This window comes from Malania oleifera, chromosome 7 (genome assembly GCF_029873635.1).
Source record: "Malania oleifera isolate guangnan ecotype guangnan chromosome 7, ASM2987363v1, whole genome shotgun sequence".
NCBI classification, from domain to species: domain Eukaryota; kingdom Viridiplantae; phylum Streptophyta; class Magnoliopsida; order Santalales; family Ximeniaceae; genus Malania; species Malania oleifera.
The window spans coordinates 5,058,056-5,084,692 of record NC_080423.1 but is presented as its reverse complement, the minus strand read 5'-3'; the positions used below and the strand labels follow the sequence as shown (position 1 = coordinate 5,084,692).

The 26,637-nt window shown below is 37.5% G+C and overlaps 2 protein-coding genes across 5 annotated transcripts in view; one reads left to right on the top strand and one right to left on the bottom strand.

Moving 5' to 3' along the window:
* The window catches only part of LOC131160661 (probable glucan 1,3-beta-glucosidase A), a 12,351-nt gene extending 6,231 nt beyond the window's left edge, over window positions 1-6,120 (top strand). For 2 of the 4 annotated variants that reach the window (XM_058116515.1, XM_058116514.1), the window contains 7 exons: window positions 357-542; window positions 1,171-1,329; window positions 1,834-2,003; window positions 2,094-2,249; window positions 4,642-4,994; window positions 5,425-5,604; window positions 5,791-6,120. In XM_058116515.1, the coding sequence (XP_057972498.1) occupies window positions 357-542; window positions 1,171-1,329; window positions 1,834-2,003; window positions 2,094-2,249; window positions 4,642-4,994; window positions 5,425-5,604; window positions 5,791-5,876 (1,290 nt within the window). In that variant the 3' untranslated portion in view covers window positions 5,877-6,120. The remainder of the gene's footprint in view (window positions 1-356; window positions 543-1,170; window positions 1,330-1,833; window positions 2,004-2,093; window positions 2,250-4,641; window positions 4,995-5,424; window positions 5,605-5,790) is intronic. The other 2 variants (XM_058116516.1, XM_058116517.1) reach the window with 2 other exon arrangements.
* On the bottom strand, window positions 6,048-26,637 carry LOC131160660 (uncharacterized). The gene is made up of 8 exons (XM_058116513.1): window positions 26,078-26,637; window positions 25,863-25,979; window positions 24,430-24,656; window positions 24,131-24,342; window positions 23,912-24,014; window positions 22,869-23,239; window positions 11,683-12,181; window positions 6,048-7,308 (listed from the first exon to the last, which is right to left on the bottom strand). Exons 1-8 carry the CDS (start codon window positions 26,238-26,240, stop codon window positions 6,166-6,168), a joined length of 2,835 nt encoding a protein of 944 aa, XP_057972496.1. The 5' UTR covers window positions 26,241-26,637; the 3' UTR covers window positions 6,048-6,165.

Sequence of the window (26,637 nt, the reverse complement as noted above, 5' to 3'; positions counted from 1 at the left end):
ATATAGCAGAATATTCCTACTTCAACTTTTGCTGCATCAGTCTATTGTTTATGCCCATTGTCACTGTATGTAGCAGATTCATGGATGCGTCACATCAAATGTGAAGCTTGCTAGCTGTATGTTTTTGGTTCTGTTTTCTTCTTTTGAATGATTGCTATCAATAAGGTTCTCAGGTTGATAATTATTTTAACTTCACATGATTTATTAAAAAAATAACACTTGCTTTTTTGGTTTTTCTAAACAAATATGATGATATCCTTCCATTTATTGTTTTAAACATGGCATTCTGAGCTTGTGAGCTGAGCTATGTCTTATGAGAGATACTGAATCTTTCAGATGTACTTTTTGTTACGCAGCTATGGAGAGTTTCTGATTCTCAATTTCAGTTTCGCACCTCTCAAGGCCAGTTTCTAACATATGATGGTGAAGGAGGTTATGTTTCTGCATCAGCAGGATCACCATCTGCAACAGAAACATTTTACATTGAAAGAAATAACAATGGTAGAGTTCACGTAAAACTCAAGAGTGGGACCTATCTGCAGGTATGATTCTCCTGTATTTTTTTTCTTTTTTTTATTCTAAGAAAAAGAAGTAAATTAACTCTTTAATAGTGTGAATTAATATAAGGGTATTACAAATTGGTGCATAAAAGTTTCATTTTCCTAGGGATGACAAGCCTATGCAGTGTGGTTGTATTTCTATGTTGTTCGAAGTATAGATTTGAACATTCTGAATTGCCCAATATTTGTAGGCTTGTAGCCTCTCCATGGATCGGTAATAAGTCTGTGATTTTTGAACAGCAGCATATTTCTGTTCTGACAATCAGTGGGCTGAAGGAATTATTTGGGAATTGATTGGGAAAATATAAAGTTCTTTTAAATAAATAATAGTACGGAATGTCCTGTCTAGAAGAATGAGTTATGAGAGATGATGCCATCTTATTTGGTGGCTGTTTGTCTGGCTGGTTGCATAGAATAGGGGTATGACTAACCTCCTGCCCTTTTTATTGCTTGGAGGTACAATTGCCTGTGCATGCAGCCACTATGCCTTTACTGAAACTACAAGGGATCCACCAAGTTGGCATTGGAGATTATTGTGACAAAATGCCTCCATATTTAACTTAAAAATTCTTTAATAATAAAAATGGTAGCATTATACTTATTTGTTTAGGCCACAATGGGAAATCAGCTCACAGCAGACTATCCAGGGAAACCAGGATGGGATGATAATGCCGCCACATTTGAAATGATAATTGTAGCAAATAACTTGCATGGAGATTACCAGCTTGCAAATGGATATGGACATGATAAGGCCACAAAAGTTCTTAAGGTAACTCTAAATTTCCCATGACATCTATTTTTTTTTTCCAACTTGGTAACTGCTTTTGCATTTTTATTTTATAATAGAATTAAAATCTGCAATGTACATTATTTCCAGCTCTCTATATACAAAGATTTTCAAAAAACTAAAAAAATTCACTAAAATAAATTCTAGGGATTTGAAAGCAGGCATTGTATTTATTTATATAATATATAATATGCCTGTGTTTCTTCTGTAAGCTGTGAGCACTGGTAACATGATCCAAAAATTCTGATTACAAGTCTTGCCTTAGGGTGTGTAGTCAACAATCAAGAATGATTTTGTTTTTTGTTAATTCTTTTATTTATTTGATGGAAATTATATGGACTTTAACTTCAACCAAGTTACTTAGTGAGTCAAGAGTTTATCTTCTTTGTATATTTTGTTGATTATCAAAAAGAGGAACCACCATTGGACTTTTTTTATTAATCTTGGCCTTGTGCTAAGGAGTATTTTGGCCTTTTGATACTGCAGAGGCATAGAAACAGCTTTATTACTGTAGACGATTTCGAATTCCTACACAAACATGGAATAAATGCTGTGAGGATCCCTGTTGGCTGGTGGATTGCTTTTGATCCCAGTCCTCGAGCTCCTTTTATTGGGGGAAGTTTGACTGCTCTAGATAATGCATTCTCATGGGCACAGTAGGTCTTGCTTTTCTCCTTTCTGTTCCGATTTTTGGCAGTTTAAAGGTTTTACGTCCTTTTAATCCGTACCTGAAAATTGTGGTGCAGAGCCTATAATATAAAATGCATAATTGATCTTCATGCTGCTCCTGGCTCCCAGAATGGGATGGAACACAGTGCCAGTAGAGATGGTTCAACAGACTGGTCCACATCATCAGATTACATCTCAAAAACTTTGGATGTTATCGACTTTTTGGCTTCCAGGTATTGTAGACATGTTGTTGGATTGTTGGGGAGGATATAGTTAGATCACCACTTTACCTGAAAGATTAAGCTGTTACTCTGTTAGGTTGTAGGCCAACAATGTATCTCAAACCTTAACACTTGGGTTGCATGCGGAGAGATAAACAAATGATAAATAACACATGCGACAAGAGACAATATTTTTTGACAGAACTAGAGAATTAGGTGCTCTATGATTATGCTGTGTTTGGATGCCTCATTCTCATAAAATCAAAATGAGTCAACATTTTATAGCATTTGAGTGTGCTGTCATCAAACAAGGTATAAAAATGGAAATTAGGTCACTTTTTATATTCAAAAGTAACCTCATTTTACTATAGTTGTCAAATTGAGATCTCAAACCTTAACTAGCTATGTGAATTGGGAATCAGAGTCAAATCAAATCATAAAATTTGTTGTTGCCTGAAGATTGGCCCAACAGATGAGCACTGCTCATGAGGCCCTAAACACCAGCCCATTTGATAAGCATAGTTCATGAGGCAATAAGTGAATGAGCACGACTCACCAATAATGGCTCATCTGATGAGCACTGCTCATGAGGCCCTAAAGACATGCCCACTTGATGAGCACAACTCATGAGGCCCTAAAGACCTGCCCACTTAATGAACACAACGCATAAGGCACAAAGGAGTGAGCACGGCTCACCCATAATGGTCCATCTGATAAACACAGCTCCCGAGGCTCTAAAAACTTGCGCACTTAATGAGCATGGCTCATGAGGCATAGAGAAGTGAGCACGACTCACCTGTATTGGGCCATCTGATGAGTAGAGCTTGTGAGGCCCCGTAGACCTACCCAAAAATTTATTACTAATCTCAAATAAGAGAAATTTATTTCAAATATTCGAGAGTATTTTTTTTGGGGGGGGGGGGGGGGAAGAATTGATACAACCAAAATTATTGATAGGAACGCTCATAGGGTTGGACAGTTATAAGACAAACTTTTTATGTCTCACGAAACCACCCTTAAGTTACCTATAACCCTCCTAAGCTTAATGGTATGGTTACAAGATAGCTACTACTGATGTCTTACATAACCTCCCTTAAGTTACCTATAACCCCCTAAGCTTAATGGTACGGTTACAAGATAGCTACTGTTGATGTCTTGCATAACCTCCCTTAAGTTACCTATAACCCCCTAAGCATATTGGCACACTCACTAATAACCGGATCAATGAAGGGTCAACCTCAACCACTATAAAAAAGGACTTGGAGAAGAGGTAAGACATCTCCCTCATACTCACTCTTTCTACTGTTGCAATTTAAAGCCTCTTATTAGTCCTTTACTTAGGCATCGGAGCGATCCTCCAGGGTACACCCCAGGTCCTCCAAGCCATTAATTTTTTTTGTTTTCTTTTTGTATTTTGTTTTGTTTTGTTTTTAATTTTAATTTTAAATTCTAGAGACCCTTGAAAAAGATTTTAAGGTGTTTTCATATCAAAATGGTGAATCGTGGGCTTTTCAATAGTTGAGTTTTTCTGGAAACAAATTGATTTGTTTTTAGTTGGACTTGAACTGTAATTGAGTCCTAAACCGTATGAAGTAAACCTTGAATTATAAGGTCTGAATATAGAATTTTATGATGTTGTGGTCAATCCCATTGTAGTTCAATTCACCTACAAGATTCAATCCAATTGAATCAATAATCATATGATTTTGAAAACTATGCTTCTTACAAGTAGGTGTTATTAGAATTCCATCGGCAGTACTAGGAAAAGGAAACATATATAAACTGCTTTTCGCCTTTTGTCAATCAGTGTCGGGGGTGCCTTGATCCCCCAGTGAGTTGGACCACAAAAAAAAAAAAAAAAAAAAGGTGTTATTTTTCCTAACCCAAAACAAAAAAGCAAAACCATTTTGACTACTACTAAAAAGTGTCTCCATCCGATGCTGCCAGAAAAAAAATAAAAATCTGTTGTGAACACTCTCAACACTCTCCTAGTAGCATCTATGGCTAGAACAGTTCCATCAACTATCATTGAGGTACTGCTTTTATTTGTATATTGTAGCATTTTTATGGCTTGTTCTAATTTCATGAATCCACCATCAGACCCACAGGTTTTTTGTGTAAGCATGCTGCAATTGATGACTTTTGATTACCTACTCTCTTTATGTCTCTATCTCTCTCCCCCATGCACATGCTCACAGACACATACACCAGTGCACTTGTGCACAAAGATCATAGGTAGTTTTTTGTTAAATGGCAAGCTGAACAAGTCCTAAATCAATACTTTGAAGAATATGTCCACATTCTTTCTCTTTGGAAAACGCTATTTTGTTGCCTTTGAAATGAATATCCTTGGTGTGAATCTCATTAGTGTTGGTGAAGTTTATCCCTGTGGATTCATTTGCAGGTATGCAGACCATCCTGCTCTGCTGGGAATTGAGCTTCTAAATGAACCTTCTGCTGCCACAGTTCCGCTGGATATCTTGGTTTCATATTACAAGCAAGGCTATGAAATTGTCCGAAAGCACTCGCCAACAGCTTATGTTATAATTTGCCAAAGAATAGGCAATGCAGATCCTTCAGAACTTTATCAGGCTAATGTAGGGTCCTACAACATAGTGGTGGATTTGCATTACTACAATCTCTTTGACAATTTCTTCATTAATATGAACTCTACAGATAATATCGAGTTCATATTCAAGAGCAGGCAAGCTCAACTACGGGCCCTGAATAGTGCAAATGGTCCACTTTTATTTATTGGTGAGACAAGATCTCTGTGTTGTCTCCTTCTGGAAAATATTGTACTTCTTCCCTTACCCATTGTTTGCTACGCTGGAATGGAATGGACTAGGAATGGAATGAAATGAAAATTATTATGGCAAATATGGAAAATATAAAGACCAATTCCATTCTTGCATGTCAAACAAAGAAATTTTGGTTCATTAGTGAATACTAGACCCCATTAAACAAATTAACTTTAGTTCATACCTATCTTTTGGGAAAAAATAATGATAATAGAAAGTGGGGGGAAGGTTGGGGGTGGGGATATTTTTCCCTCTGGCTTATTCTTTGCTTTTTTTTTTTTTTTTTTTATTGCGGATGCTAGCTGTAGTATACATGCTAGACTGTGTTCCCTTCTCTATTGCCATGTTTTAATGATGATGATGATCATAAATTGGATTTGTTTCAGGGGAATGGGTGAATGAATGGAATGTGACATATGGATCCCAGATCGATTATCAAGATTTTGGTAGGGCCCAGCTAGAGGTTTATGATGAGGCTTCCTTTGGGTGGGCTTACTGGACGCTTAAAAATGATAGAAAGCACTGGGATTTTGAGTGGAATATTCAGAACAATTATCTCCAACTGGGTAAAAGTTTAGGTTTATATATTATCTATTTAGAATCATGCCTGTGCCTGTACACACAAAGCTAGTCTCCTAAATTTCTTTACTACTTTCGTTTTTGTTTTTTCTTCTTGGATCAAATTTATAAGAGTGCAAATTTTTACCCTGGTATTTCTCTTATCTAACAGCTGATGAAACATACTCATGCAGGTAAAATGCCAAAAAGGCAAATTTTCAGCAATTTACTATTGCTTGGATTGGCATGTAGCTGTTTCTGTCTGCTTCGCATATTTTGACAAGCTGCCGATGGGAGTTGCCTCAGGATCCAAAGCGGATGAGGCAATACTGTTGTGGCTCTTCTTTGTTCTTTGCTGCTTAGCCATTACATTCATAATTTGTAAATTTGAAAGTGAGCCAAATAATGTTGTTAATGCATGGAGTATCCACAAAAAAGTGAGGATCCTGTAAAAAATGGCGAGGCTATATTTATTACACTCATAATTAATGAAATACCCAGGAAAACCTACTCCTGTTTTTGCTTCTTTTGTACACTGAATGTTATTCTCATGGGACACAATCAGTCATCTAAATCCAACTTTTATAGATCATAATGTACAGTCTCTTAACCACCTGGCCAACTGAAAAATACCCAAGAAAAAGCACAACCAAAAACCCAAAATATGACAAGGGCAGCGGCATAAATCTCATGACTTTCCCAACTGGTGTGAATGGAATTGTGATTCCAATCACAGAAATCACTATTGTAGAGCAAATCACTGGCCATGAGGCAACCTCCTGAATGAAGGGGATTTTCTCAGTCCGAATCAGGTGAATAATTAAGGTTTGCATGAGAAGTCCTTGGACAAACAAAGCAGAGTGGACGAATGTTCTATCCAGCGGAGTGCTGATACTGTAATAGAACCAAAGAAACAAGAGGGTGCTTACATCGCAGAGAGAACACACTGGTCCATTCCATAAAATAAACATGTATAAACCTTTCAGGGACCATCTCTGTGGCATTTTCACATAATCTTCTTCCATTTTGTCCCAAGGAATTGCGATTTGGCCCACATTATACAAGAAGCTCTGTACAAGGAGCTGCCCCGGAGTCAAGGGCTCAAATTGGAGGAACACAATTGCCACAAGAAGTGAAAGAACACTTCCTATATTGGCAACAACCGACATTTTTATGTACTTCATTGTGTTTGCAAAAGTAATTCGGCCCTGCTCAACTCCAGCAACGAGGACGTTGAGGTCCTTTTCAAGTAGGACAATGTCAGCACAGTCTTTTGCAACTGATGCACCTGAATCGATTGATATTCCTACATTGGCAGCATCCAATGCCAGTGAGTCATTTATGCCATCTCCCAAGAACCCAACCACATGGTTCCCAGCAGTTTGTAACGACTGTACCACCCGAAGTTTCTGAGTTGGGGTGAGCCTAGCCAGTACGGTTGCTCTTCTAACACTGCCATGAAAGGAATCCTGATTAAGAAGCTCAAGGTCGGGTCCTGTGATCACGTGGTCGGTTTTTATGCCAACTTCCTTGCAGACCTTTATTGCGAGAGAGAGAGAATCACCTGTCAATACTTTTGCTTTCACTCCTTTCTCAGCCAGTTGCCATAGAGCTTGCTTTGCAGAGTCCTTGGGTGGATCGAAGAAGGTTATGAGGCCAAGGAATACCATGTCTGCCTCAAGTGTCTCATCATTAGCCACTTGTCCATCTTTCTGCAAAACAAAAGATAAGAAAAAATATCAAGTAGAATGAATTTCCCTGCACAGGTTGTACCCCATTCAGTTTGAATTGGTGAATTGGAACAAAATTTCCACTCCTTTATTCCCCTGCATGTTCAGATGAGAATTGTCCAAAAGTATTTCAAGTGAAAGTAAGCTCTTGGGACAAAGAATTCTGATCAGAAAGTGGCCATTACTGCATTCATTCTACTTTCCAAAGACAATTTTTTCTGCAGACATAAATCCTTACTATTATACAAGCATTCACAAAAATCATAAGAATCAATGTACATGGTGGAAGTCTGTGGTTACATAGCTGTTGAAGATATCTAGACTTAGTGCATATAATTTATGTAAATGACTTTTTGTACTGTTCAGAGAGTAGGATCCTGATTCCTGAAGAAGTTTCACAAATTTATGTGACTTTGAGGCAAATTTAGGCATGGAAAATTGGAAATTAATGGTACAAGCTTGTAACAGAGCGAAGAAATGCAAATTACTTGCACATGCATACACGTTACTACAAACTACAAGCGTAGATGCATAAATATGAATGATGTAGAGAATTAAAAGTAAGCATGGTTTTAAAAATTGGCCGTTACAGTGATGTAACTGTATCAGTGCCTTTTGATACCATTACAGGATGATATCTCACAAGTGTCCCGATTCACATCTGTATCACCCAACACGGTCCACTAAGTTGTCATATGGCCATTATGGTCTGTTACAAACCATTACTGTTGGCTACTGGTTGTTATGCCTCCAGACTGGTGGTGAATATCTTAAAACATTTCAAGTTTTTAAAACTTGAGGTGGAATTGAACTACATGCATCATACTTACGATTGAATAGTCAAGAATTTAACTCAAATTAATTCAAGATAAACAAATTGTCTGTTATGTAGGAGAGAAAAAAAAAATCATATTTAGAAGTTCTTTTTTTCTACTGGTTAACATGCATCTACATCCCTCAATTGCTAAAAGAATTGGATTGAAACTTAAATTTGAAGCCAGGTAGTCTTTAGTCTTTGCTCCATATTGCTTATTCTTTGATTAGATGTTTATACTTTCCTGTGATTATGCTATAAAATATAAATATGTTCCATTGTTTGAGTTTCATCATTTTATGATTTTTTTTAGCTTATATTAGATTTATACCTCAATAATATGGTGAACTAGCAGCAGCTAAAATGATTTTATCCCTTTAGCGACAAAATAACCAATATGACCATTCAACAAGTTTATCATGTGCTTTGTGTAACTTGAAATTATGGTAATAATCATTTAAGACAATAGTATGCATGATTTTGGAGTCAAAAACATATGGAATCTATAAGTTTTAACGTGTCTGATAATCTAATAAATGAATTCACCAATGCAGCGTATGTTACTTGTCACATGTCAGTGCTACACTGTGGTAGTTACTATTATGCAGACTGCTATCCTAAAACCATGAGTGGTAGAACCAAGCCAAAATATAACTTTATTTATGTATGCAAATAAATGAGGTTCCCAGCACCTTACACTTATACCAGTCCTCACAATATTATCATACAGTTGAGGACAAATCACATAAGCCACACTATATTGGATCTGCACTCACAATGTGGAACCTGGCACCCACACTTGCACTCCCCAAAATGGCACTAACACATACTTCCCTTCCACCCAGATTTCACTCACACAGTTCCTGCACACACACAACAATGGAGCTTCAAGTTCGTTTCACACTTGCTGAGGTTGGTTTAACAGCAGACTCAATTTTCTTGAAGTTTCTCACAGCAAACTAGCTGCTGATGCTTATCGATGCTCAACTGTTAATGATGTAATTTCTAGAGACAGTTTTATGGAGAGAGAGAGAGAGAGAGAATCAGTTCTCTCTCAACAAATATTTTATCTAATGCCTAGACACAAAAGGAAACCTTTATTGGCTCTTCCATTAAAATGCTTTCTGTTTCTATACCCGAGGGTGTTAATAACTTAGGCTTTCATCTTTGTAGAAAGGGACTCATATTGGTTTTAGGTAGGTACACATGCGCATTATAGTTCAATATTGCCATGTTATTGTATCCTGAAAGTTTTTTGGTATTTTCTTTTGTATGTTTGTTGATTTTGATTTATTTTATTCTTTCAACTATTGTGGTTGGTTCAAAAACACCTATAGCGAAATTTATTGATTGTGTCTATCCATGATGGAGCATTTTGGTATTTATTTTGTATTGGTGGCTTTCAAAATATAGACATTGTGAAATTATCCGCAGGTCTTGATGTGAAGCCTAATAAACAAATGTTTACATTCAAGTTTTTGAATATAGTTTCTCCACCATGACTCTCAAAAGTCATAGCAAGCTCTTGTTATTTTAGAAGTTTAGTCAATTTAGGTTTATTTTGTGTATTCAAGTACTTTGGGGTTATTTTTGTAATTTCTTGAATTCAGACTACAACAGTTTCCCTCTCTGTCTCCTATCTCCCGCAGGTTCTTGCATTCTTCTCCTTCTTCCTTTCTCATCAGTGTTCTGTTCCCTTCTGATTCTGCTTCTCTTCTCTGTCCGTTCTGTCTTCCTTCTGCTGCTGCCGCTTCTCTTCTTCTTTCTTTTGTCTTCTTTGTTGGGCTTTTGCGGAGCCTAGTTGTGTTTTAATTTGTGTGCCGACCCGACCCCTATTTAATTAGAGATTTCTATCCTAAGGCTTAGTCCATGGAGCGTGGCCCCCGGGAAAAATTTTTGGAGCCCATTCGGAACGGAACCCTAGGCGCAACATATAAAAGGGATTGCTTTCGGGTGATTAGGGTTGGTGTGGTTGTACCTGCGAGAGAGCGAGAGGGAGGGCATTGTATCGCCGCACTCTCTGTGTTTTCTTCCTGATAATATTAAAATCCCTGCAACTCCGTGGACGTAGGCAAAATTGCCGAACCACGTAAATATTGTCTTGTGCGTGAGATTGATTTTCTTTGGCGTTATTTTTTCCTTTATTTTGTTTCTCACAGGTTTCGGAAATTTGTTCCTTATTCCCAACATTCTTCTAATTCTCTCTCTATATCTAAATTCTAATAATTGTCCAACATCAAGAAGTTACTGAGTATCATGCTACATGATATGTAATAAGAAAGTAAAAGCAATGGTGGTTACTTAGTAAGTTTCATTCTACTTAAGACCAAGTAAATTGTAATTTCAGAAAGTTTCTTTGAATAGAACTTTCATAATTTTCTTTTTTCTTAAGCATTGACGTTATAAATTGAGGCATACTTAATTTGAAAATTATTCTAATTTAATTACTTTTATTAAGGTATTCTTTATAAAACTATGGTTAAATACTCTGCCACTTGAACCATGACCAATTGAGGATAGTGATTCATAATTTTCATTAGTTTGATTTGTTAAGTTATGAATTTAAGTTAAATAAATAAAAAATTGTACTACTCCACTGTAAACTGGATAAAGTAGGTGAAGAAAGGTTCACTTTATTTGGTTCTTAGACTTTGCATTAATGATTTATTAAGAAGTCTATTCAAGGGATCAACTACATTTTGATATATTATTTAATTTATTTTTTAGCAATAAAAAATTTAGCAATAATTTGAGTTGTGTTTTCATGTTCAAATCTTAATCTATCTAAATGAAATTTATTTAATTGATAAAACATAATACTTTTTAGGAACATCTTGTCTCATTTTTTTGTCCAGAAAATTCTTAGCACTGTTTGGGCTTTAATATATAGTACAGATCAATGTTACCTAGAAAGTGGAAAGTTTTGGTTTGTGGAACAGGAATGTGATCGTGGAAGTGCACATGGTTCAAAATGCGGAACGTTAGGGGTTTACTTAATTAGTTATCTTGGTGAAAAAAGTATAATGGCTTGTATATATATAAGTGCACATGGTTCAAAATGCAGAACGTTAGGGGTATACTTAATTAGTTATATTGGTGAAAAAAGTATAATGGCTTGTATATATATATATATATATATATATATATGGTTTTTGGAGAGGATGTTGAGCTATTTCTAAATGTAGAGATTTTTTGTTATGGAATAGATTAATAATGATAGAAATAGAATTAAAGTGTGATGATCCCCACTTTTACCTAAGAAAAAGTTATTTTATATGAAAAATATTGAACTAAAACTTTGGATCTTTAGGTTTAGCGTTTCGGGATGAAAATTTACCATGTTTTGGAATGTTCGTACCAATACGTTATTTGCTAGGGTGTTAGTGTTTTATGGTAACTATGGTATAGAGAAGGTAAAATGCATTATTTAAAGCTAAATAAAATGCTATGAAACTGGGCAACAATTTGTAGATATAAAGAGATGATAAATATTGAAGTAAAAAATATAATAATAAACAAGACAAAATGAGATTCACACACACCATTTTTAGTCTCTTTATTGCAACTCCAATAACACGTAATCCATCATTGCTTAAATCTTCTGCTATATTCAGTATCCTCTGACGGTCTTCTGAAGAGAAAGTTATGACTGCACCTGTATCAACATGCTCAATAAAACAACATATATTCATAACTTCTTCTAAGGCTCCCTTGGTTATCAAGAATCTATCAAGGAATTGATGGTTTTTTTCCTTCGAATTTGATTCTGTTTCCAAGATAACAGAGACTCTTCTTCGGATAAAATCAAAAGGAATCTCATCTAACTTTTTCCACTTAGATGGCTGAAACCTGTATCCATTTGTATATACATATGCCAAAATTGCATCATCTAGAGGATACTTCTGTTCAATCTTGAAGTAAGCATTAAGGAAGGCAAAGCGCAAAACCTTTTCCTGTGGTAAGGCCCAGCTGTCAAGATGACTAACCATGATAGCATGGTCCATGGTGAGTGTCCCAGTCTTATCAATGCATAAGATATCCCTGTAATGAAAAGATAAAACTTTTTAAACAAGTAACTAAATTCCTGGATTTTAGAATGAAACAGTTGATGAACTAAGGATGTATTAACCAGGAAAAATGTTTTAAATTCCTTCTTCCTTTTTCTTAGGTTGGTGTCTTACTGATCGTGTCTTCATTTACTTATGCATTGCAATAAATGTCTTGTAGTTGCATTAAGTCAAGATCTGTCCACCTTGATTGACTACATGTGTATCCTACTCTAGAATGAGAAAGCTTCTTGTGGAAAAAAAAAATTCTCATTTATCGTAACATATGTACAGGTTTGTATAAATAGATGTACAGCAGAAGAATCGAAAGAAAGAACCAAGAAGGAAAGAATCAAAGATGCTAACTTCTAAGGAAACTAAATATTCTATGATATTCACACATTTACAGCTGAGATTCTCTTAGAAAAAATAGGAAAGTTGACTAAACAAATTTGAAACTTTCCAACACTCCCCCTCAAGCTGGCTTGAAGATATCTTCCATGGCTAGCTTGCTAATGAAGTTTTCAAACTGTTTCTTCGGCAGTCCCTTTGTCAGTATGTCTGCTACTTGCTCAGTTGTCGAGATATATGGCAGACAGATTACTCCCTCATCTATTTTCTCCTTGATAAAATGCTTGTCTACCTCCACATGTTTAGTTCTATCATAAAGAACTGAATTTTGAGCGATATCTATTGCAGCTTTATTGTCACAATACAGTTTTATTGGTAGTGAATTAGTAATCCTTAATTCTTCCAGCAACCTTTTGATCCATAGTGCTTCACAAATTCCATGAGCAACAACCCTAAATTCTGCCTCTGCACTACTCCTTGCCACCACATTTTGTTCTTTGCTGCGCCATGTTACTAAGTTTCCTCCAACAAAGGTGCAATAGCCAGAAGTTGATCTTCTATCAATGGTACTTCCAGCCCAATCTGCATCAGTGTATACTTCAACCTGTAAATTCCCATGTCCTCCAAATAATAAACCTTTACCTGGAGTCCCTTTTAGGTACTTTAAAATCTTGTACACAGCATCAAAATGCTCGGATCATGGTGAGTGCATAAATTGACTTACCACGCTTGTTGCAAAGGCAATGTTAGGACGTGTATATGAGAGAGATAAAGGAGTTTCCCTACTGAAAGAAGAAAAGATTGGAAAAAGTATTTCTTTCATACTTTTGTTCTTACGTACAATCCAATATATAATACAATAACCTATTCTAATCAAGGAAATAATTTCCTATTAAATGAAATCAAATCCCCCATAATTACTCACTAATTACTCACTTTCCTAATTTGTTTTTTATTTACAAAGATATTCTAGGTTGACATTTTAACACCCCCCTCAAGTTGGATCATAAATATTAATCATCTCCAACTTGTTAATAAGATCATCAAAACTCTGTCGTCCCAAGCCTTTAGTGAGAATATCTGCAGTTTATTCCTTGGTTGGTACATAAGTCATACATATAATTCCTTCTTCAATTTTTTCTTTGATGAAGTGTCTGTCTACCTCCACATGTTTAGTCCTGTCATGTTGGACTGGATTAAGAGAGATGCTAATAGCTGCCTTATTGTCACTGTAGAGTTTGGTAGGAAGGTTCACCGGTACCCGTAATTCCTCCAATAATTTTCGTAACCACAATCCTTCACAAATCCCTTGCGCGATTGCCCTGAATTCAGCTTTAGCATTACTACGAGCCACCACATTCTGTTTTTTGCTTCTCCAAGTCACGAGATTTCCCCAGACGAATGTACAATATCCTGTGGTGGACCTTCTATCTTCCACTGATCCTGTCCAATCTGCATCTGTAAAGATCTCTATTTCCTTGCTCTCACATTTCTTGAAGAAGAGTCCTCTTCCTGAGGATCCCTTGAGGTATCTAAGGATCTTATATACGGCATCGAAGTGAACTTCCTTTGGTGAGTGCATGTGTTGACTTACCACACTAACTGCAAATGCAATATCTGGTCTAGTATGTGATAGGTAGATCAGTTTGCCAACCAATCTTTGATACCTCTCCTTTTCTACTGGTTTTCCACAATCTTCAACCCTCTTTACTGTTTCTATCGGGGTTTCGCTAGGTTTGCACCTTAGCATGCCAGTTTCAACTAGGAGGTCAGTAACATACTTTCGCTGAGAAACACTAATCCCCTTTTTTGTTCTTGCCACTTCCATGCTCAAGAAATACCGCATCTGTCCCAAGTCTTTAACTTCAAATTCAATAGCCAAAACCTTCTTCAATTTCTCCATTTCTACAGTATCATCACCAGTAAGAATTATATCATTAACATACACTATTAGAATTGTTTTCTTGCCTCCTTCAGACTGTTAGAAGAATAGTGTATGGTCTGATTGCCCTTATCGATACCCTTGATTCTTTAGTACCTTTGCAAATCTATCGAACCACGCTCTTGGAGATTGTTTGAGGCCATATAACGATTTCTTTAGTTTACACACTTTGTTTTCTTCACCTGTTCTACTGAATCCTAGTGGTATAGTCATGTAAACTTCCTCTTCTAATTCTCCATTTAAGAAAGCATTTTTGATATCAAGATGTTGTAGTGGCCAATCTAAATTGGCTGCCAGGGACAAGAGAACCCGAACTGTATTTAAGTTTGCCACTGGTGCAAATGTCTCAGTATAGTCAATGCCGTAGGTCTGTGTAAAGCCTTTTGCAACAAGTCTGGCTTTATATCTTTCAACTGTTCCATCCGATTTACATTTCACTGTGAAAACCCATTTACAACCTACTGGCTTCTTCCCTTTCGGTAGATCTGTCAACTTCCAAGTTCCATTTTTTTCTAGGGCTCGCATTTCTTCCAAGACTGCCTCTCTCCATTCTGGTATTTCTAGAGCTTCCTGAATGTTTTTTGGTACTTTCGTCTTGTCTAGATTAGAGACAAATGCACAATATCCTGTAGACAAGCTTTTATAAGACATGTATTTCGACCAAGGATATTGAGTACATTACCTGGTTTGTTTTCTGATTGCAATAGGTAGATTGATATCATCAGGTGCAGAATTGTCAGAAGAAGACTCAATTACCAGATCATGATTATTCGGAGCCATCACCGGGTCCAACGCTCTTGGTGCTTCAGATATGAGGTTCTCCTTCTCCTTTGTTTTTGGCTTTCTTGAGTAAACCAGTATGTCTGTGTTGTTTTGATCTCCTGCATCTCCCCCTGAGGGTAAGTGTTCAGTTGTGTTTGGCAGATCAGGAAGTACTGTAATGGAGGACTTAATAGATGGGTCAGGGAATGAAGTAACTGGAGTAACCGCAGATTCAATAGTAAAAGGATCAAAGAAATGATCTTCACTCCTCCATTTCTCCCCCTGAAGAGAGGGCTTTGAGAAATAAGGAGTGGTTTCAAAAAAGGTGACATCAAGACTAACGAACATTCGTTTTGAGACAGGATCATAGCATTTGTAGCCTTTTTTGGTAGGTGAATAACCAATGAAAACACATATAATGGCACGAGGATCCAATTTATCGCGGTGGTGTGCATGGATATGAACAAACGCAGTACAGCCAAAAATTTTCAGTGGGAAACTAGAAGGGAGTCGAGAGGTAGGAAAGTTTTCCTGAAATTTCTGTAGAGGAGTGACAAATGAGAGTGCTCGACTTGGCATTCGATTAATGAGATGTGTGGCTGTTAAGATGGCATCGCCCCAAAAATAATGTTTCATATGGGTAGTAAACATTAAAGCCTAGGCGACTTCAAGTATATGTCTATTTTTTCATTAAGCAACCCCATTTTGTTGAGGGGTATCCACACAAGAACTTTGATGAACAATCCCATGATCTTGAAGATAAGTTCCCAGGATGGTATTGAAATATTCCGTACCATTATCAGTACGTAGGATCTGAATATGAGTCTGGAACTGTGTATGAATCATGGTATGAAAATTGATAAAAATGGAACGGACTTCAGTTTTGTCTTTTAGTAAGTAGACCCAACAAAGACAAGTATGGTCATCGATAAAGGTCACAAACCATTTTGTATTGGTGCGATTAAGGGAACGTGAGGGACCCCATACATCACTGTGAAACATAGCAAATGGACGAGATGGTTTGTATATGGATGATGGAAACGAAGTACGACGATGTTTAGCAAGCTTACATACTTCACATTGAAACTCAGAAGCCATTTTATTTGAACAAAGAGAAGGAAACAAACGTTTTTAAATATTGAAAATTGGGATGGCCCATCCGTGAATGCCATAACAACAGTTCACTATTTTTAGAAGTAGATGCAGAATCACAAATTGTAGTATTACATAATTCACTCAAACTTGCCTCCTCAAAGTAGTAGAGTCCCTCATATGCTTTAGCAGTGCCAATCGTCTTCCCCGATGATAGGTCCTGAAAAACACAATGGGAGGAAACAAATTTAGCGGAACAATTTGAGTCTTTTGTTAATTGAATGATAGATAACAGATTGCAGGATAACTTGGGGACATGTAAGACTGATTGTAAAGTTAGGGAATCAGATATGCGAATACTTCCTTTTCCAGCAACTGGTGAGAGAGATCCATCTGCAATTTTTACCTTCAAATTCCCAGCATATGGGGAGTAGGATGAAAAATATTGATATGATCCAGTCATATGATCGGACGCACCCGAATCAATTATCCAAGGGCATTTGTAATAAGATATGGTTTTTAAAGCTGTCAGATGATTACCTCGATGAGCCAGAGAACCAGAGGAAGACTGACTTGATGTTTGCATTGATGAAAACATCTTATATAACTGATCCAACTGTTCAGGACTGAATACACTGCCAGATGGGATATCATTGTTCTCTCCTTGTGATCTTTCATTTAACCCGCCAGTGTTGGCCTGGTACCCACGATTTTTGTGGTATTGTCTCGGTTTCCAGTCTGCCGGTTTTCCATGAATCTCCCAGCAGGTATTTTTTGAATGACTTGTTTTTCGACAATGTTCACACCATACCTCTTTGTGGCCGTTGACTAGGTCCTCCTGGGCCCTTTAATGTAAGAGCTGATGCGTCCGGCCCAGCGTGCGGCCCATCTAATTTTTGGGCAGATCCACGTGCAGCCGGGTCCAGCCCAGCAGAATCATTTTGGGGTCACAACATTACCCGTCTCCTATTCTCCTCACGCCTGACCTCTGCGAAAACTTCTCGGGTTGAAGGGAGAGGGCACCGGCCAAGGATCTGTCCCCTCACGTCGTCGAGCTCTTGATTCAGGCCGGCAAGAAACTCGAAAACCCTCTCGTTTTCGAGCCTCCTTCGGTTTCGCGCGCTATCGCCGGAGCACTCCCACTCTTCGTCGATGCTCAGATTGAGCTCCTGCCAGAGATGACTCATCTCCATGAAATACTCGATAATCCCTCTCTCGCCTTGCCTCATCTGCCACAATTGGGTTTTGATGTCGAAGATTTGAGAGTAACTTTCGCCATCGGAGGACGTCTCACGTACTGCTTCCCAGACCTCCTTCGCCATCGGCAAAAACAAATAAATTTTTCCGATTGATGGTTGCATTGAATTGACGAGCCAAGCCGTGACCATGGAATTTTCGGACCTCCATCTTTGCAAGGCGACGGCGTCGGATGGATCTGGTTTCCTTTGCTCACCAGTAAGGTAACCAAGCTTTCCTTTTCCCTCAATTACTAGTTTAATGGACTGAGCCCATTCACGGAAATTTTTTCTGTTTAATTTTTCCAGTGAGAATGGAAAAACTGTGTTATCGTTCGTACTCCCACCGGACGTAACCTCCGAATCATCGGTGATGTTTGCAGAGGAGATAGAGTCTCTGCTGTCAGCCATTGTTTTAGCTGGGTTTAAGAAACCCTAGCTCTGATACCATGAAAGAAGAAAAGATTGGAAAAAGTATTTCTTTCATACTTTTGTTCTTACGTACAATCCAATATATAATACAATAACCTATTCTAATCAAGGAAATAATTTCCTATTAAATGAAATCAAATCCCCCATAATTACTCACTAATTACTCACTTTCCTAATTTGTTTTTTATTTACAAAGATATTCTAGGTTGACATTTTAACACAATCTTTGGTATTGCTCTCTGTTGATCACTTCTTCAGCCTTAGCTAGTTGGAGTTTTATGTTCGGCTCTATAGATGTTTCTATTGCTTTGCACCCTAGCAGACCTATTTCTCCAAGTAAATCAAGCACATACTTGCGTTGGAAAACAAAAACTCCTTTCTTTGACCTTGCAAATTCCATACCAAGAAAATACTTCAAGTTTCCTAAGTCTTTGATCTCAAATTCTTGAGCAAGGGTCTTCTTTAACCTCTCTAGCTCATTGCTATCATCACCTGTCAGAATTATATCATCTACATAGACAATAAGGATAGCCATTTTACCTTCACTCGTGTGTCTATAGAATATAGTATGATCGGCTTGACCTTGGCTATAGCCATGACTCTTTACTACCTTCCCAAAGCGTTCAAACCAAGCTCTAGGAGATTCTTTAAGTCCATACAATGATTTCCTCAATCTACACACCTTGCCTTTGCCACCTTTCCCTTCAAATCCTGGCGGTAGATCCATAAAGACTTCCTCCTCTAAGTCTCCATTTAAGAAGGCATTCTTCACATCTAGTTGATATAAGGGCCAGTTAGAGTGAGCTGCTAGAGAGAGCAACACACTAATTGAGTTCATCTTGGCTACAAGAGCAAATGTTTCCTGGCAGTCAATTCCATATGTTTGAGTGAACCCCTTCGCCACAAGTCTTGCTTTGTACCTTTTTATACTCCTATTAGCCTTGAATTTTACTGTAAATACCCATTTACAGCCAATAGTCTTCTTCCCCTCCGGTAGGTCACCAATTTCCCAAGTGTCATTAGCAATTAGTGCATCCATCTCTTCTTGAATAGCTAATCTCCATTCCGGGTGATCTAGTGCTTCCTGAATGGTTCTTGGAATAAACAGATGAGAAACATTTGAAGTAAATGCCTTATGAGAATCGGAGAGTCTATGATAGGATAGATGGTTCGAAATAGGATGTGTGGTACATGTACTAACTCCTTTCCTAAGGGCAATGGGCAGGTCAAGATTAGAAGACTCATCAAAACAAGGATCTGAAGAAGAAAAATTACATGGAGTATATGAAGGAGGACCAATTTGTGTAGGTGATGATGATTGGTCTTGCTCTGGATTTGTAGAAAAAGCTCTATTATTCTGATGATTTCTTCTTCTGGTATAAACACGAAGCTCAGATGAGGGAATATTTGATAGTACTTCTCCTCCTATTTGTGAATCGGGTATGCCTTGTATAGGTAGACTAGGATTTCCATTATTTTCGCCAATTAAAGCATCGGTTTCCTGACCCTTTAAAGAGTGGATGTCAATGTCAAGGAAAACATTTGGAAAAGGCTTAGAGGTTTGCCATAACTCATCTTCAGTTTCCTTTTTCTCCCCCTAAAGATAGTTATGGCCAAAAAAGGGCTGGTTTTCAATAAAAACAACATCCATACTGATATGAATTTTTCTAGTCAAAGGGTTAAAACATTTGTACCCTTTTTTATTAGGAGCATATCCAAGGAAAACACATTTTTCTGCCATAGGATCAAGCTTGGATCGAAGATTGGTAGGTATATGAACAAAAATTGTGCATCCAAACACTTTTAGTGGCAAGTCTGATGTTATCTGACATGTAGAAAATAGTTTTTTTTAGGCAATCTAAGGGAGTGATGTATTTTAGCACTTGAGCAGGCATCCTATTAATAAGATAACATGCAGTTAAAATCGCATCACCCCATAGATATTTAGGAACTTGCATTGAAAACATTAGGGCCCGTGCAACCTCTAACAAATGGCGATTGTTTCTCTCAGCAATGCCATTTTTTTGTGGGGTGTCATGACAAGTAGATTGATGTTGAATACCCTTTGTTGAAAGAAACGTTCCTAAACATTTGTTAAAATATTCAGTACCATTATCAGTTCTAAGGATACTTTTTTTTTGTTTGGAATTGGGTTTCAACCATATTATAAAAAACCTGAAAAAAATTTTCAACCTCAGATTTGTCACTTAATAAGTACACCCAACACAAATGTGTATGATCATCAATAAATCTAACAAACCATTTCTTACCAGAAGTAGTAGTGATTTTTGAGGGACCCCAAACATCACTATGAATTTAATAAAAAGGTTTGGAAGAATGATAAGCTTTTGATTGATAGGTGCTTCGGTGACTTTTGGATATGTGGCAAACATCAAAATGAAGAGAATTGCAATTCAGTTTTTTAAATAAGCTAGGAAACAAATGTCTTAAATAGAGAAAACTAGGATGTCCTAGTCTAAGATGCCAAAGCATTATTTGTTCATGTACAGAAACAAAACTAGTACTACTACTCAAACCCTGAGCTTGTTTATTGTTGAATAAAGTCTCATTGAAGTAGTAGAGTCGATCAATCATCCTAGCACTACCAATCATCCTCCTTGAGAGCTAGTCCTGAAATTCACAATGGGAATCAAAGAAAATGACACAACAATTAGAATACCGTGAGAGTTTACTAACAGACAACAGGTTACAAGTAAGTTTAAGGACGTGAAGGACAGATTTGAGTTCTATTTTTTCGGAGATTTGGACAGAACCTGTTCCAGCAATGGATGAAAGACTTCCATTTGCAATTCTAATTTTTTATTACCAGAACAAGGAGAATAAGATTGAAACAATTGTGAGGTACTGGTCATGTGATCAGATGCACCGTAATCAATAATCCACGGTGCAAGATTTAAGCAACAAGGGTAGGCACTAGAGTTAGCACCTGTTTGGGCCAATGAACCTAGGAAGACTAGAGGCAAAAGTAGATTTCAGTAGTTGAAGAAGATAATCCACCTGCTCAGCACTTAGGAAATTAGCTTCATTGACTTTAGGGACTGCATGATTGCTACTAGAGGGTCCAGATTTGTTGCTCCTCCAATTTGCTGGCTTTCCATGGAGTTTCTAGCCATTTTCTCAAGTGTGGCATGGCTTATTGCAATAGTCACACCATACTTGAGGCTTACCTTCCAATCTCCTTTGATTAGAGTAAGGCTGCTGTGTAGAAATATTGGCAGTAGCCAAATTTGTATTGCCAGCAGCATGAGGAGCAAGATTATTGGCAGCAAGTAGAGCAAAATTTTCCTGAGTCTCATGCTCCTTTTTCTTCATCATCACACTCCTTCGACAATCTTCTCGTCGTACTTCAGAAAATACTTCCCCGAATGGGCGTAGAGGCTGTCTCCCTAGGACTCTTCCCCTTACTTCATCAAACTCATCATTAAGTCCAGCCAAGAATTTAAAAATTCTTGCATTCTCCATCATCTTCTTATTGGGATTGCAATCAGCAGGATTTTTCCATTCATAATCATTGAATAAATCCAGATCTTGCCATAGGCCCTTAAGAACATTGAAATACATTATTACACTGCCGTCTCCTTTATAAGTATTGCTGATCTTCTGCTGTAGTTCATAAATTTGAGAGTAATTCCCAAGGTCATAGTACATCTGACTCACATTGTCCCTGAGTTCCTTTGCAGTAGAATAGCACATGTAATTAGCACTAATCTCTTCATCCATAACATTCACAAGCCATGCCATCACCATGGAATTTTCAGCATCTCATATAGCATAAGATGAGTATGTCTTCTCAAGCTCCTTAGCTTCACTAGTCAAGTACCCTATCTTCCCTCTTCCACGAATATACATCCTGATAGATTGTGACCACCGCAGGAAGTTGGCCTCGTTCAATCGTATATTGGTAATTTGGACAGAGTAAGGTTTAGAATGGGTAGGCCTGGTTTCAGGTTTCGTTTCAGTCATGTCTACAGCAACAGAAGAGATTAGGGTAGAGTTGAACAAAAGAAAACCCTATAGAGATTAGGGTCTGATTGGAGCCGCCTAGGGAAACTAAGGTTTACACAAGGCCAAGAGCTGGACCTTGCTCTAATACCATTTAGAATGAGATAGCTTCTTGTGGAAAAAAAAAAATTCTCATTTATCGTAACATAGGTACCGGTCTGTATAAATAAATGTACAGCAAAAGAATAGAAGGAAAGAATCAAAGATGCTAACTTCTAAGGAAACTAAATATTCTAGGATATTCACACATTTACAGCTGAGATTCTCTTAGAAAAAATAGGAAAGTTGACTAAACAGATTCGAAACTTTCCAACACCTACTCTATAGATAATAGAAAGGTACTTTTGGTGGTATATGTATTATTGCAGGTTTTAGATAAAATAAGATGATTTCTTCACTGAAAATTTTGATAAATGAGGGATAAGAAAATGTTCATAAGCTTATTAATTAACTACTACCTAATATATGCTCTAAGAGTTAAAGACTTACATTTATGTGCATATAGTTTCTTAGATTCCCACTAAAACTTTTCCATGGCAGCTTCTGGTAAGAGAATGGGATTAGCACAAATTACCTAGCACACTATATTTTAGTACATCATGCTTGCAAAGTCAGCTTTATGTTGTGCTCTTTAAATTTTTTATTCAAGCATTATAAAGAAACTGAATGGGTGAAATCTACCAATCAAGCTGGTTGTTAAGTAAATCAACTGACTATGTCCATCATGAGATTTTGAGCAGAACTGGCTCTCATGTAGGTCAAGTGTTGCCTAAAATGTATAGTTTAAACTTACATTGCAGGAGAGTATCTTAGATGCAAAAAATATAACTGCTCTTCAAACTTACATGGATCCCATGTCTCTTATGGCATTTACACTTTTGACTATGCATCTGTCTCTAGCCATTGCGAGTGCTCCTTTTGCAAGACTTGTGTTCACAATGAGGGGTAGCATCTGAGGAGTGAGTGCACTTGCAACCGAAATCCCAAAAAGAATGCTCTCAGTCAGAGCATAAGAAGTAAGGTAATCAGTTAAGACAATGATAGTGACAGCTACTAGCATAACAGGGATAAGCACATAGGATATACGGCGAACGCCCCTCTCAAAGTCATCTGGTGGTTTCTGCCTTCCTATAGTTGAAAACATTGTGCTCATATAAGTCTTGGATCCAGTGGAAACAACTAGACCAGTACCACTACCTGACACCACACTTGTTCCCTGATAAGTTGAATCAAAACCCAAATATTTAGTCTTACAAGGTAATGAATTGTAAAATAACAAAGGAACTTTAATGAGTTGAGTGAAGCTGTTCAAAACTTGAAAACAAAAAAAAAAAAGAAAAAAAAAAAAAAAAGCATATGACATGCATAAATCATAAATTTCCCATGATAAAACAACCGTAGTTTATTTCTTGGTTCTGCGACTATAAACCAAGTAGGAGGTCTCCTAGGTTCAAACTTCAACATATGTTTTTGTGTTGCATAAATGAAATTGTTCTACTTATTCTGATATGGGCAGTGATAATCATAAGTAAAAAAGACATCCAGAATATTTTACCTCCTACTTATTTTGCACTTATCTTCCACTTAGACTTCAGCAATCAAATGTTTAGAATGCAAAGGAATTCAATGCATCAACATTAGGTTGACTAACTGCAAATGATTCTGACTTGCAAAACCCAATGCTTTTACCCCGTCAAACTCATTCTCGAATTTTCCCCATTTTACTTATTACATTTTACCAAACAATTCCCGAAATTTTGGATATTATAAGTAGCAAAAAACTCTTAAATGATAAATTTATTGCTTCTGGCATGGGACTGTTCTCTGTAGTAAAAAAGCTATGGTACCAAAATAATTGAGGTACCCTCCAAGGAATAATTGTACCAACCATGAAGCAGATATTCTTTAAATCTAGCAGGGGAGTGCTTTGATTTTCTGTAGTATCGGCCGTTTTCTCCATTGTTCCCGACTCCCCAGTTAACGAGGACTGGCTGTTAAAGGAAGCAAGATGTAATCATTGGTCCTATAATTGGCTCTTGATGGAAAGAAGTGGAATGAAAGATTTCACTACTGACCCATAGAATAGAAAGATTTCAAATTATCATACCTTACAACAAGGTTTTTTGACGTTAATAGCCTCACATCACCAGGAAACAGGTCTCCTGGTTGGAAAATAATAATGTCTCCAGGAACAATATCTCTTTGATCAACCTGAACAATTAATTCAGTCTGAACAACTCTACCAGCACACCTTTGAACTTTGTTTGGGCGTCTTACAAATTCTGAAAGTTTCATGGCAGCTTTCGAGCTGCTGAATTCCTGAAAGGATTGCGATAATCATAAACAGACCAAATGTAAAAAATCAGTGTATGGTACATAATATCAAAAAACCTAAGCAAGTACTACCTGGTAAAATCGAAGGGAGACACTGATAAAAACCAATACAAGCATGATGCATCCATTTGGACCATCACTGGTTATGTATGAAAGTGCTGACAAGACAATCAGAATAATGTTAAAAGGATGAAAAAAGGCATTCCACAGAAGATGCCACCATCTTGGGAAAGAATATTCATGAGGAACATTTGGACCATTTTCCTTCAGTCTCCTCTCAGCTTCTGTGAAGCTCAATCCTGCACAAAGCAGCAGGATGAGTCAGGTCAACTCAACTCTTCTAAATTAGCCTCCAACAAGGGTCTCCATGGTTCAACTTCACTTCTCAATTCAAATTCATCAAATTCACTTCTCCATTCAAATTAATCAACTCTTACATTACTTTCTCACCCTATTTACAAGAAATCCTAAATTAGAAGAAATTACACACAGACCCCTAAAGATACATGAAATTACAAATGAAACCCTAAAACATACATATTACTAACAAATCCCAAATACAGATAAGCCAACAAGAAGTTAAACTCACCACACATAAGTATATAATAACTACTAGTTAAACTAAACGCATTTGGGTTAAGGACCCAACTCATCCAACAATCCCTCGATCCAATTCTTCTAAGTTCTAAATTAGTCTCCGACAAGGGTTTACCCATGGTTTGGCTTCTTGTTCTGTCTTCTGCACTTTCTAAGCAAATAATGTAGACACTGTTTTAAGGATTAAAACAAGTTTTGGAACATCAGTGGGCATGCGTGTTGAGCTGGACGTGCATCAAAATGGCTCAGTGTCCTACATATTTGTGGCATGTAAATAGGAGGGGCAAATAAAATTCTCAAAGTCTAGATAAATATTAAAGAGAGTGGAGCCAAAATTCTCAAGAAATGAAGCACGTCCAAGGGATGGCATATATCCTTTGGTAATAACGGATCTTGGATTTGTCATGGTTGAGTGAGGTTTACTTGGAAGAAACCATCCAAACTTACTGAATTAAAACTTTCTACGCTCCTCATGTTTTCAGTACAAATAGAGCAGTAGGTTGAGAAAATTGTGGGACTGACTCCTTGTTAAAAGTTACAACTGACTGATTATGCAGATTAAACGATAAAGGTGTATTTCTCCAGCTTATTCATTTTGTGTAAATCATGAGCTGAACTAAGTTCTGATATTTTCTGAAGATGGTGAAGTGCTGGAATAAGACAAGGCCAAAGAAATCTTAATGGGGCTCTTATCCAGATTATTTCTCATTGTGAAGAGTATGCTGTTTGTGAACAGAGCATGCAGTCAGACATTTCATCAAACAAATAATATGCATTCAGTTATACTAAAACGCTCCAATCAACTTGCGGAATCCCCAAACCATTACAACCATCTAAACCAATGGAATTCTTTACAAAGACATCACCAGCACCAAATAATTCAAACTAACAGAGCAATGAACACTCACCCCTTTCCGTCGATTGAACATACTCAAAAGCCAACTCTTTCTGTGTCTGGGCTAACGCATATAACCAAGAGTAAACCTTCTCTTCTTCTTCGGTCCGTGACCCTCCATCAATTTTCTCTGTAGATTCCAAAGAAAAAATGCAAACCCATCTCAAATACCCCTCCACAAAAACAAAACCCGAGTTCGAACAAAAACGAGAGGTCAAAAGAAAGTACTTCCGGACATGAACCGACGCAAAAAATGCGAAACTGCGCCTGCAAACCCCTCTCTGCCCTCTGTATTCTCATCGTGTCTATGAACAAGAGTTTGATAGATGGAATTGGAAGATACAGCGATCCCATTATTATTTGGAGTGAAAATGGTGGGAAGTTTGGGCATCCCGATAGAAGCATACAGGTGATTAAGAGACGAGTTGAGTGATAATGGAAGGAACAGGACATCTCCGGTGGTTGAAGATTTGAAGAGAAGGTATAGATAGACAGCAACAACGTTGAAATGTTGAAGCTTTTGATATAATTCGTTGATTACCCTCTCTCTCTCTCTCTCTCTCTCTCTCTCTCTCTCTCTCCAACTACCGGGCTTCAGATGACCGTTAGGTGCAGTCCAAGGGGGTATCTGAACCGGGTTGAAGGTAGTTTATGGACGTTTTTTTGTTGACATTTGGTAGAGATCGGGTCACGGGGGAGCGAGTCAACCGAACGGTCTGCGACGCACACATGAATAGGATGGCGGGCGAGTGGCGGTTCGTGAGTTAGGCCAATGATGCATCCAAAAG